The 13,757-nt window shown below is 41.2% G+C and overlaps 1 protein-coding gene across 1 annotated transcript in view; it reads left to right on the forward strand.

The window, feature by feature from the left end:
* The window catches only part of CNST (consortin, connexin sorting protein), a 47,917-nt gene that overhangs the window by 18,216 nt on the left and 15,944 nt on the right, over positions 1–13,757 (forward strand). The window contains exons 3-8 of the mRNA XM_014528245.1: positions 2,148–2,178; positions 4,690–4,776; positions 5,226–5,340; positions 6,491–6,512; positions 6,671–6,767; positions 13,679–13,749. Of these exons, the coding sequence (XP_014383731.1) occupies positions 2,148–2,178; positions 4,690–4,776; positions 5,226–5,340; positions 6,491–6,512; positions 6,671–6,767; positions 13,679–13,749 (423 nt within the window). The remainder of the gene's footprint in view (positions 1–2,147; positions 2,179–4,689; positions 4,777–5,225; positions 5,341–6,490; positions 6,513–6,670; positions 6,768–13,678; positions 13,750–13,757) is intronic.

A 13,757-nucleotide genomic window follows, 5' to 3' on the forward strand; every position in this document is an offset into this window, starting at 1 on the left:
ACCTGCCCCCACCACCCTGGTCGCCCCACACAGCCTGCTGTTCAGTCGTTTGGTCGTCCCTCACTAACCCCCCTGCTGGCCTGGTCGCCCCACACAGCCTGCTGTTCAGTCATTACTGTTACTGTGATGGTGTACTGGACAATTTGCATAATCCTCTATTATTAGTATAGATTTGAGACATGAAATGACGTATCCAAGGTCACAGCTGGTAATGACAGAGCTGGACTACAATGCAGTCACGTTATTTACTCTGACCCCCAAGTTCTCCCCGATTTAGACACATGGGACCTCAGAGAAAAATCACACCTTCTCTTGCCCTGCTGGGCTTGGCAGGCTAGGCTTTCATAGGGGAAGCACCCTGTGTATTTGTTTTTCACGCCGTCCTTTCACCCAGAAATACCTCTTGCTTTAGAGGCATGGGTTTTCATGAGTCTGTCTTCGTGGTTGCTTTTGTGGTATTGAAACTGCCAGAAATCTGAAAGCTAACTGAAATCTATGTTTCTCTAGTGCCAGGAAATGTGGGTCAGGATTGGTATGGGTTCCATCAATACTTCTTAAGCGAGAGCGATTTATACACAACTACGCCAATGATGCACACGTGCACAAAGGCCAGGAGAGTCGCTCTGAAGAGCAGACAGCAGTCCTGATGGGCAACCATGTCTCGTGTCACATATGGCAGGGAAATCTGTGCCGTGCCATAGATTTTTCACTGGGAGTTTGTGGGTGAAATGTGGTCACTGATCTCTATTGGGTGTAACGCAGGGTGTGCGAGACCTGTTAACACGCCAGCTCATGAGAACCGTATGCAGTGACATCCGTCATGTTGGCAGCTTGAAGTCGGCCATGATGGCAGGATTGACATCACAAAAATGAGCAAACACTGCCATCAGGGCTCTCCCCAACACTCTGCAGCCGATTATTAAACGTTTGGTTGCAGTATATGGAATTCTCATTTGAAGGCAAAAAAATGGTTGAATATTGACAATTTGATATGGTTCAAACTAACACTGTGATATCATACTATTAGAACAATGAGCTGATCAAAGACATGCAGGATCTTGAAAATCAATTGTTCCTTTGTGAAGTCCTAAGAGTAGAAAATAAGTATGGAATCAAACTTCAGGTTGAACTAAATATTTACAGAAAGGTGACTCTCTATTGCTTATGGGAGAGGGTTATGTGTATAGAATACATTTTAAGTTAGGTAAATATTTTCCTTTAAAAGCACCGTGTTTCCACTGTGGGATTTGGAGAAACCACTCCTTTTCACTGTTGGTTTATAGGCTTGACAGCTAGCCTATTGCTGTTGACATTGGCAGCTACCTGGAGCATGGAGGTACAGCTGCAATGAGACATTGTGTTAGAAGTGTAAAGTGCTTATAGGAAACATCCCAAATACGACAGCAGTTTAGGCAGGTATTTCTCAAAAAATATTGTTTTATGGTTATATTTATAAATAAAGGTCTAAATAAAAGATTTAAGTTTTTAGAATCCAAGACTGTTTAAATTTAAAGGCGCCTTAGAATTAATATGGTAACTGACAGGCCTCACCAGGAACCAGACCCTGGCACTCTGGACACTCCATCCAGTGCCCTTTACACTGTACAGCACTTTGTGTAGCTTCCAGGCCTCATTGCTCAACTCCGAGCACGTGGCCGCCTTTTCTGTAATCAGAACAACAAACGTGAGTGTCCCCTGAGGTGGTTTGTGAAACAGAAATGAAAGGAATGGGGTTGTGAGGTCTCATGTGATGTGACATATGTCAACTTTTTAATTGACAGTAAACAAAGTCATTCTTTTACACATGTCATATCTTTTTAAGCCTCTGAAGTATTTTCCTCATTCTTTAGAGTTCTTACTTGTAAACTCTAATGAATCAGTGAAGTTTGCTTTGGCTGGAAATAGAATAGGAAGAATGAGTTTGTATAAAGACCAAAGAATGTCCTGTTTGCTTTGCTTGATGTAAGTGACTTCAGCAGTGTGTTCTGTGCCTGCAGTCAGATTTCTCCTGAACTGGTAAATGTAGATAAATAGTTCTCTTAGTTTGATATTATTAAAGGCTTTCAGCATTTCAAGGTTGTGATTTCTTCCAAATTTGTCATTTCATCCGAATATTAACTTAATGTCTTGTTTTTTATTTTTAACAGATAGCAGAGTCCTATTTCCAGGACGAGGACTGTATCCTTTTCTTAATTACAGGAAGGAATTCATAGAACTCTTAGAAAACTGTACATTTTAAAAACTTGAGTTTTACATACAAGAAAATGTATAGATATGTTATTTTTAATAAGCTTTAATGGTTGCATGCACCCATGTAATCACCTCAGAAAGCAAGATGTGGGGACTCTCTATCACTCCAGAAAATTCTCTAGGACTAACTCAATAAATGAGCCCTAATTTTTTTAAGTATATTTTTTATTAATTTCAGAAAGGAAGGAAAAAGAGATAAAGAAACATCAAGGATGAGAGAGAATCCTTGATCAGCTGCCTCCTACATGCCTCACACTGGGGATCGAGCCCGCAACCTGAGCATGTGCCCTGATTGGGAATCGAACCGTGACCTTCTGGTTCATAGGCCGACGCTCAATCACACTGGCCAGGCAGTTCTAATTTTACCAGAATCTAAGTATTTGTTTGTTTTGGGGGGTTGGGGGGAGGAGGAGAAGCACATTGCTGAAAAATATAATTTTAAAATCCATTGGATTTTCTTCCTTTTGAATTAAGCAGAGTTACAAGTCAACTAGTATTTATATAATAGAGCCTGGCAAGCCTATTGCACATAGTAAATCTCGCAACTGTCACACATCTGCAAAGGAAAGATTTCATTTTTCATTCATAATAAACGTTGTCAAGTGAGATTGTATGTTAAATTTTATATGGGAAAGATTCCTCCCTCAGTTTTCCAATTTCCCTTTTTAAAAACCACTCTTCTTTTTGAGGGATGGCCCAGTATGTACTCTCTGGAAAGGCTGTCTCAGAAACATGTTTTCCCCATTCGTGCAGTTTTTCCTCCTAACCTGGTTGACTTCCACCACACCCCTGAGCGGATTGAGGGATAGGTAGTTGCCCCTGAACGCTACCAAGCCAGCTGGTAACACTATCAGACAGTCACAGTTTATCACAGAGTCTGTAGAAAATCCACTTGTGGCGGAAATGAAGCTAGAACACTTGGGTTTTTTTGTTTGTTTTTTAAAAAAATATATTTTATTGATTTTTTTTTTTTTTTTTTTTTTTCAGAAAAGGAGGGGGGGGGAAAGAGAGTGAGTTAGAAACATCGATGAGAGAGAAACATCGATCAGCTGCCTCATGCACGCCACCTACTGGGGATGTGCCCGCAACCCAGGTACATGCCCTTGACCGGAATCGAATCTGGGACCCTTCAGTCCGCAGGCCGACGCTCTATCCACTGAGCCAAACCGGTCAGGGCATGTTTTTTTAACTAAAGTAGAGTATGGTGTAGTGCAGGGCTGACCAGCATCAACATCTCTGGGAGTTTCTTAGAAATGCAAGTTCATGGGCCTTAGAATCAGAACTGGCGATCAGACCCATGAATCTGTATTTCAGCAAATTTTTCAGATTATGTTCAGTTAAGTCAGCGGTTCTCAACCTGTGGGTCGCGACCCCTTTGGCGGTCGAACGACTCTTTCACAGGGGTCGCCTAAGACCATCCTGCATATCAGATATTTACATTACGATTCATAACAGTAGCAACATTACAGTTATGAAGTAGCAACAAAAATAATATTATGGTTGGGTCACAACATGAGGAACTGTATTTAAAGGGCCAGAAGGTTGAGAACCACTGAGTTAAGTAAAAAAAATCCGTAGACTGTAAGTCATGGGCAGAGGAAAGCTGACTTACTTGTCCCAGCTTCTCCCTGGCCTAGTTTATGACCCCTGGCATATTTTTAAGGCTACAAATAAGAAGCAGACCTCTCAGTGATCTTGAGAAGGACAAACAGCTAGACAGTGAGCGTTCCTCGTCCTTCCTCCTGGCTCAGCATCTAGGACATGGCCCAAAGGAAGGCAGGCAGTTGGGCAGCTCACCACGACCTCACATGATGCTAAATGTGTGATGCAGATGGAGATGGCAGAAGTTTATCAGAAAATCTGCAGAATTTCACATAATTATGAAAATTACTGTGGCAGGTTAGTTAAATTTTTACGGAAGATTCATATGTTTGGCTCTGTCCTCGCTTAGCGGGTAACCCTTTGGTTTTGTGAGAGAAAAGTATTCAGTGAGAAGTTAAGGGTTAAGGTGAGGGAAATCAGAAACAGGTTGACAGGCGAGAGGGTAGCAATTGCTCGACAGAAAGTAATTTAAGGAGAGGAAAGAGGGAAACAGATTCCAGGAGTCTGTGGGAGTCCCGTTTCCAATTAAATTAAATTTAATTGACGGCTAGCGATAGATTAGCAAACAGGCATTCCTGAGCATTAACATTTTCTTTTAGTTTCTACTGTTTGCTGATAGAATGGAGCCCAAGTAGCTATTGCATAATATGCTGCATTAAAATGTACCTACTTCAAAACCAAGAAACCTTACTTATGTTTAAACTAAAAAATATTTAGAGTCCTCTTATTTTTTTCGATAAGCTTCAAGTTTCACACTTTATATAGGACATTATTCTTCAACTATGTGGCTACATGTAAATAGCCTGGATTTCTATTTTCCTCAAGTTTTCTCTTCAGATGAGAAAGCAATGAAATTCATTCAGCTTGAACGACTGTATCATGAGCGATTGCTTGCCAATCTTTCTGCTATTCAAGAACAATGGGGTGAGTACATAGCAGAATGTGGAATTATCAGCAATTTAACAAGTTGCTATCTACGAAGTTAACACATTTGACTGGGTTTTGTAAATCAGTAAAGATATGTTTCTACACTCATGTTGCTGTTGCAGAGAAAGTAGCATTTCACCACAAACAATGTCATTGTGAGAAAATCTCTCTTTGTATTTTGTTCTTCATATCAATGCCACGGAGGGAACTCCTGCCACTATTTGCATTTCTTCTGATCCCTTTGTATGTCCTACTGGCTAATTTAGTCTGAGATACTATTTACTTACATTGAAAAGTAATCACTTAGCTGTTTCTAACGATATTAACTTATGGGTTTTTGGAGAAGATAATTTTGCATGCTAATCTTTATAAGTGTGCCAGTTAACTATGTTCCCTCCTAAATATGATTTGTAATAGTCAGTGACTAACAAATATTTTAAATTTAGAAACAAAATGGAAAACTGTACAGCCACGTGCAGCCACGTCTCCAAGGAATTCAGAAAAGGGATTTAATGGTGAAGATTTTGAACGGCTTACCAAATTTTGCGCAACACATCAAGAGTAAGTATTTCAGTGTTTGGTTAGAATGAGCTTGGATTGGAATATTGAAGAACCATTGTAGCATTGAATATTTGAAATACAAGATCCATTTCTGTATTTGTTTTGTTAATGCTTTCAACTGGAGAATTTAAACTGGGTAAAATAAAATGATTAGGTTTCTTTCTCAGCTTTTATCTGTTTCTTACACCAAGCTCAGTGAAAGGTCAACTTTACAGAGGTTCAAAGTACTTTTTAATTAGGAATTTTTGTTGTTGAAAGTATTACATGTGTCCCCCTTTTTTTAACTAGAAATTTTTAAATATAACTTCTACTTTTTATCTCTTATTGGTTAAGAGATTAGGCAATTCAGATGGAAAAATTGTGTATTAGGACTGTTGGCCAATATTTGTAAATTATAGTAAAAAACATATTTTTTAAAGAGTAGTCTGTTAATGGAAACAAATACAATACAATATTTAAGCAAAATAATGCAGAAGGGAAATTACACTTACCAGATAATTTTTAATTGCTTGATTTTTATCGAAGAATTGGATCTTTAAAGCTAAATTACAGTAATAATAAAGCACTTAAATATGTTTTTAATTCGTATTTTAAGACTTAGAATTCAAAAGCTGAGGGGCATGGTCATGATTAAACTGGTGCAGAATGAGTCTAGATTCAGAAGTGATAACTTATTCAACTCTCACGGTGACAGTTTTCTTGTGTTGGTCATTTTGAACCTTTGAAACCAAATATTATGGGATTTTGCACTATAACCTAATTTCTTAGCCTGTTAAATATGTTACCTTTCAACTTCCCAGAGTTTTAAATTAATGGAATTTTTAAAAGCAAATAGGAGATTTGTTTCGAAATATTCAGTACAGACACTTTCCCTGTCCTTCGCATGGAACTAGTTTTTTTCCTGCATCTCAGCATTTGTAGTTTATTTGGGAGGCTTCAGGAGTAATTAGCCTTGGAGGAGATGAACAGGCTGTCGCCGCCTCTGCGCTGTGAGAGCCAGCGCTGCTGTCCGCAGTGGGAATGTCTGGTGCTAATGTCAGAACCCTGAGGAGCTGTCACTTTTTTACAGCATTTCAGTGACATTTGTTTGGAAGCATATTACCGCTGTCATTTTTTTTAACTCTTTCTTTTCTCTCTTCTTTCCCTACAGTCCTCTTTTATCCAAATCTAAGGTAAGGGATTGTTTCTTTGGAAGTATTTAGAGGGAAAATGTTGTGTCATGCGTCTATAGTATGAACTCTTATAGAAAATAAGTGTCTTTCACCTTTCCATGTTACTGCGATCGTTTCCCCAACTGTGTCTTTTTGTTTTGTTCTGTGTCTCACTGTAGACAGCAGCTGCGGAGACGGCCCTGGGGAGGGAGAGCTTTGCGCAGTCAGCGGTGTCGGAGGGTCCCCAGGGAAGCGGAGCTGCAGCCGAGGAGCCGGGTACGTGTTGAAGGGAGAGGACCCAGAGCCGCTGCCCCTAACAGTGTTTTACAGGTGCCGCTTCCGAATTGCTGTTACATCTGAAATGCTGTGTTGACTTTTTTAAAAAATATATTTTATTGATTTTTTACAGAGAGGAAGGGAAAGGGATAAAGAGTTAGAAACATCGATGAGAGAGAAACATCGATCAGCTGCCTCCTGCACACTCCCCACTGGGGACGTGCCCACAACCAAGGTACATGCCCTTGACCGGAATCGAACCCGGGACCCTTGAGTCCACTGAAGCTCTATCCACTGAGCCAAACCGGTTAGGGCTGTGTTGACTTTTTTTTTTTTTTGCACATACTTTTCCTAGACAAATAGCAAAGTGAGATTTTTTTTATATTATGTAAGTCTATTTTTTAGATATCTAGTAGTAGAAATTATAAAATCGAAATTCTTATAAAAACATAGTTATTTCCATGTTTTCAGCACATGGCTGTCTGTATCTAACACAGTATGACAAGATTGTACAAAAATGCTCTGAAATAGAATTGGTTTGGGTGTGTTCAGACATTCTTTTCTGTTTAAAAACCAGCAGTTATTACATAGACTTAACCAAAAATTTGTTCTGTATATCTAACTATTTAAAAGTTATTGATAACTTACCCATAGCATGGATTCCCTTCCCTTTGACGTTGACTAACATGGTGTACTTTAACTTGCATATATATTTCAAAAGCATTTGTGATATATTTTGTATCACTTTGTGACTTATGTCAAAAGTTAAAGATTTTTAGAGACTGTTTTTTACATTAGTAATGTATGTTCATCATAAAAACTTTAGGAAATAAAGATAAATGAATGCATTTTAGGGTGTTTATTTTTCCTGATGTATGATTTTTAGTACGAATTTATGTCCCTGGGACTTACTTTCCTGAGCCCTGATATTTTTTTAAAAATATATTTTATTGATTTTTTACAGAAAGGGAGAGAGATAGAGAGTTAGAAACATCGATGAGAGAGAAACATCGATCAGCTGCCTCCTGCACACCTCCCACTGGGGATGTGCCCGCAACCCAGGTACATGCCCTTGACCGGAATCGAACCTGGGACCCCTCAGTCCACAGGCCGATGCTCTATCCACTGAGCCAAACCGGTTTCAGTGTGAGCCCTGATATTAAACAGCAGCATCAGGTGTTTGGACTGAGTTGCCTGAGAGATAAAATGATAATGATGCTGCCTGCAATTCAATTCTCCTTTTTCTTTTTATAAAGTCCTTTTTCGTCCCCTACATCTCACTTTATCTCCGTTATTTTTATGAGGCAAATTAAAGATAGTGCCTTAGGTCAATCCTACTATATTCTGTTCTTCCCGTCTCTTCTGTTCTATTTTTATATTGGAAACCAGAGTAAAATGAGCCTCATAAAAATCTCAGAGAGGGAGGAAGTCGCAACATGGCCACCTGGTTGGGCGTGGCTGTGTCTCCGCGTGGCGCACATGGGAGTGCTCTCACGGCTGAGTGACTAAGTGTGGCACTGGGGACTGGTTGCATGCCCAGCACTAGCCGAGCACTTACAGCTTGGCCTCAGCTGTGAGATGTGTTCCCGATGGGAAGCTGAGACACCACGTGGAAGGCACTTGCTTGATCCTTTGACTCACGCCTAGGACCTGCATCCTCTGGTTTCTCACTAAAGGGCAGCGTGCTCTGCCAAGTCAGTGCCTGGGTTACAGAGACTCCACGGTGCAGACATCTCACTAGTGACCATCCTGGGGGGAGGGTGTGGGCTAAATCCGGAGAAAGGAATCTGGCCAAGTCTGATGAAACAACGTCTTTTAAAGAGAAATGTCAAATCTCCCAGAATTAGTCTCCTCCGTTTGGTTATTCTGTGAATAAATACAAAGAAATGTAAGAATATGAGAAAAAGAAATGAGAAAATACTACTTTAAGTTATTTGAATATAATACATTATTCTTGTTTTACTTCATATTCCTCGTTGCTAATAATGAAAGACATGTTATACAATCTAGACTTTCCTCTTTCCTTTTCTTTCTCTCTGCATTCCTTCTTCTGTAATAGGTAACTTGCTGGGTTTTTTTGTGCGGTGGTTAAAGACTGTTTCTTCAGGCGGTTTCTCTTCCCTTTTATGTTGACTAACGTAGGGTTAAGAGTTTAGAACAGTACCAGGGCCACAGTAAGAAGTCAGCGTGTTCTCACTGCTCTCATAGTTCTCTTCCTCCTCCACATGCTGTCACTACCCCCTGATAGCAGTGTTCTGTCAGTGTTCTCTACGTATCACTCATTGCCACTTTTCTAATTAATCTCCCATTAGTAAAGTCTTCAAGTAATTTGCATAGTATTTTATATTTTCAAAATACTTTTATGTATATTATTTCATCTGTTCCTCTTAACAATCAATATAAGGTCTGCTGAATCATTTGAAGAAATTCGAGGAAGTGAAGTGACTTATGCAAGAACAGAACTAATTAGAACCCAAAGCCAAAACAGTTTTCTGACCCTGTGGTCCATCATTTTTATTAACTTACGTTTTTATTGATTTTTAGTCATATTTTATATGTAGAAATAATGTTACCTACATTATAAGAAATGATAACAAAGTGAAGGCCTATGAACCTAATACCCAATTAAGGACTAAATTATTGTCAACCCTGAGGATTTGGAGAAATCCTGAACTTTACATTTATCATTCCCTTCCCATTTTTTTAATCAACTTTATTGACATACATTTTCCATGCAGTAAATGTACCTGTTTTAAGTGTGTAATTTGATGAGTTTTGACAAATGTGTGCACTCATGTGACCACTACCCCAGGGACGATAAGAACATACATGTTTCCCCTCTATAGCCAGTCCCTCCCACCTCCAGTGCCAGGCAGCCTGTACTTTTCTGTCATAGATGAGTTTTCCCTGTTTTGGAATGTCATATAAATAGGATTGCTCAGCGTATGTTTTGGATAGTCACCCATATTATTGTATGCATCATTAGTTCATTTTCGTTGCTGGGCAGCATTTTTTTCTTTTTTTACTATACCACAATTTGTTTATCCATTCACTTGTTGATAGACATTTGGATTCTTTCTAGTCTGGGGATGTTATGAATAAAACTGCTAGGATGTCACTCTGTGGATGTATGCTTTTTTTCTCTAGGTAAATAACTGAGGCTGAAATTGCTGGGTCACCGGGAAGGTGCCTGTGTAACTTTATAAGAAATTGCCAGGCAGTGTCTTAGTGCGGTTGTGCCATTTTGTACCCACCACGCATTATATGAGAATTTCAGCTGCTGCACATCCTTGCTGACATTGAATGTTGTCAGTCTTTTATATTGCAGTCATTTTAGCAGATATGAAATTATGTCATTGTGGTTTTCACTTGCTTTCCCCTGATGACTGGGCATATACATTTTTAATTTTTAATTAACTTCTGTAGAAGATATACTAATTTATACTATTATCAACATTTCCGACTTAGTTTAAGTATGTGTTTTACTCTAAAATATTTACTGTGAAAATTCTCTTTTTCAAGCCTGATACCACTCAAATGTTCATGCATGTTAATTAATGAGATCTTCAGAAAGTATAAGACATAAGTGTTAATTCATAAATGCTTTAGGTCCCATACCATGAAATATTTGGAGGGGGGAGGTCCCTAAAGAGAACATGGGGGAATAGGCTATGAAAGAATAACTTAAAGGCATGTACAGAGCATGTGTAGGAACTTAGGTTAAGTCTGACTTCTCATTTTAGAGCTATCTCTTTAACTCATTGTTTATGAAGTATCTGCTGTGCACTCAGCTCTTACTCCATTTTTATTCATCAGAGTAGGCTTTTTGTGTGTTTGGTTTTTAGTGAATGTGAAGTTAGTGCAATGGAGTGGGGGTAGCAAACTGAACTCACTAGATTTTTGGGTTCAGAAGTGCCAATTAACAGAAATTCATGTTAATGTTAACAGAAGCATTAACAAGAATAAGTTTTATATTTTAACATACTTACAGAAAATATTTTGGGTCAAACATGTGGATCAAACACGTTGTCCCCCCCCCCCCCCTTTTCCTGGAACACCATTAAAACATCAGACAGGGATTCTTAAAAGAGAAACCGCAGGACAAACTGGCAAGGACATAGCAGCAGATGTGACATCCAGGAAAACTGGGAGCTGGAGAGTAGATGGATGGGTGGCAGCTGGCTAAGCACCAGAGAAAGCTGTGTCTACAGAGAAAATGCTGGTTCCTGTCTGGAAAGGTTAGGATTGGAAGCACTGAGGGTACCTCTGAAGACCAGGATATAAGGCCCTAGAGTCTGGCTCAGTGGATAGAGCGCCGGCCTAGGGACTGAAGGGCCCCAGGTTCGATTCTGGCCAAGGGCACATGCCCGGGTTGTGGGCTCAATCCCCAGTAGAGGATGTGCAGGAGGCAGCCAATCAAGGATTCTCTCTCATTGATGTTTCTCTGTCTCTCTCCCTCTCCCTTCTCTGAGATTAATAAAAATACATAAAAAATAAAGTCAAGGACATAGGGTTGGACTAAAAACAGGAGGTTGGGCTGAAAGGCGAGTCAAGAAGCGCTGAGACCTTTGTGTTCCCTCTGCTAAGCGGAGGCTGCAGGGCTACTTGTTGGAGAACATGACAGAGGAGCTGTGGGCTCAGGGGTCAGGCGCAGCTCCAGGAAGGGCTATTATGTAGAAAATGAGGATTTAATGAAAATCTTATAGACTGAGTGGTGAGACCTTTAGCCTACTTTCTGCGTTTCGCATTTAAACGTGTGGCAGCTAAATCTCTTTTTTCCCTCTCTGGGAAATGAGCTACTAGTCTAGGAGATAAAACCTCCAGAAATCACGGTAAGGGCCTCCCAATGAATGGCCCCCCCACTTTGCCCCACATTGAGGCCGACTCCTGGGGAAGGCTCGCCTTGAACCACGGGGCTCTTGTTGTCTCATTTAAGAAAACCTCAAATAGAAAAGATGGAGACAAAGTCAGACAAGCCAAGAGAAACTCAGAGGAAACAAAATGTAGAGAACAGACGAAAACTTTTTAAAAATGAATATTATCACAAAGATTAGAGGAAATATTGTATAAATGAAAGCAAAAAGAAAATTTTATTTTTTTAATATTTTTATTTATTTTAGAGAGAGAGGAAGGGAGAGGGAGAGATAGCGAAACATCCATCAGCTGCCTCCTGCACGCCCCCTACTGGGAACCAAGCCCACAAGCCGGGCATGTGCCCTGACCTGGAATCCCACTGGTGACCTTTTGGTGCACAGGACGATGCTCAACCAACTGAGCCACCCGGCCAGGCAGGATGCTGTTTTGTTGTTGTTGTTGTTTTAATTTTTATTGACTTCAGAGAGGGAGGGAGGGACAGAGAGAAACATCAATAATGAGAGAGAATCATCGATCGGCTGCCTCCTGCACGCCCCATACTGGGTATCAAGCCCACACCCCGGGCATGTGCCCTTGACCAGAATAGAACCCAGGACCCTTCAGTCTGCAGGCCGATGCTCTATCCACTGAGCAAAACTGGCTAGGGGAAGATGCTGGGGGTTTTTTTTAAGAAGCATTCAGAGAATTAAACATCTATAGAAATTTAGAAGTATGATAGCCAATAGCCAATATCAAAAATTAATTAGAAGAATTAAAGGGTGAAATTGAGGCAGTGCCCCAAAAAGCTGATCCAAAATCAAAGAGATGACAGAAAAGGTTGAGGTGATCAGTCCATGGGGCCCAAGATCCTACTGCGGGCATTCTAAAGGGAGAACGGAAGGGGCAGGGACAGCCATCAAAGAAATAATGCAAGGACATTTCCCAGAATTGAGGTTGTGAGTTTCTGATCGAAAGTCCTACCAATGCCCTAGCCCGTGAGGCTCAGTGGATAGAGCATCAGCCTGCGGACCAAAAGATCCCGGGTTCGATTCTGGTCCAGGGCACATGCCCGAGTTGTGAGCTCGATCCCCATTAGGGGGCGTGGAGGAGTCAGCCGATCCTTGATTCTCATTGATGTTTCTCTCTCTCTCTCCCACCTTTCTTCTTTGAAATCAACATATATATTTAAAAGTAAATAAATAAAAATTAAAAAGAAAGTCCCACCAAGTACCCAACACAAAGAACAAAAAACTTTATGAAGTTTCAGGACAACCAGATGGAAAGAAAAAGAACCTAAATCCTCCAGGAAGAACATGTAGGACCTACATTGTAGGTGAAAGGGGTTGGTATTCAGATGGTGAAGAAAGGACATTCCTTCTGGGAGGCAGACACAGCGCAGCAGTGCCTTCCTTCAGAATCGGAGGGAAATGTCTGACCAAGGAAACGTGACCCATGTTTTAGGGGCCAAGGAATAAAGGCTTTCAGATGTGAGGAATCCTAAAAAGGTTACCGGCCACCCACCTTTTCCTAGGAAATGTTCCCCAAGAGAGAATAACCGAAGAGGAGACCTGGGATCCAGAAACCAAGGTGTCCAACATGGAGCCTCGGGGATTCCCAGGACCAGGGGGAGGTCAGGGCACCTGCGTGGCACTCCTGGGCGCAGCCCAGGTCAGCGCTCAGGAGGCGGCTTGGAAACTGGGAGACGCCCTGTCGCCATGGTTGTACATGGGTCAGAGCTGAGAGACATAAGGAGAGATTTTTTTTTTAATGAAGTCATGGGTCAGTCATCAACACCAAGGAAAGTCAAGTGGGAATGACAAACACGCCTCGTGGTCCACAGTGCGGGTGGGTGCGCGCAACATGGACAAGGCCCCGAAGGGGGACATTTGAGTCCTGCGTTGCCCCGCGGGTGGAGGTGCCGTGGGCAGCGGGGGAGGGAGTGTCCCCCCGCGGAGGGTGGCAGCATGTTGTGTCGCACGCGATTCCCATGTCCGCTCTCTGCCCTCCGGTACCAAGTGTCTCGAATGTTAAAACAACTTGTTTTTCTTCATCTTCAGAGCGTGGAACTTGCCCTGGCATGGAGCCAAGTGGAGAGAGCCAGCAGAGGGAGGAGACCCCGGGGAGCGGGCCGGGCTG

The sequence above is a fragment of the Myotis brandtii genome, unplaced genomic scaffold (assembly GCF_000412655.1).
Source record: "Myotis brandtii unplaced genomic scaffold, ASM41265v1 scaffold627, whole genome shotgun sequence".
Lineage (NCBI taxonomy): Eukaryota > Metazoa > Chordata > Mammalia > Chiroptera > Vespertilionidae > Myotis > Myotis brandtii.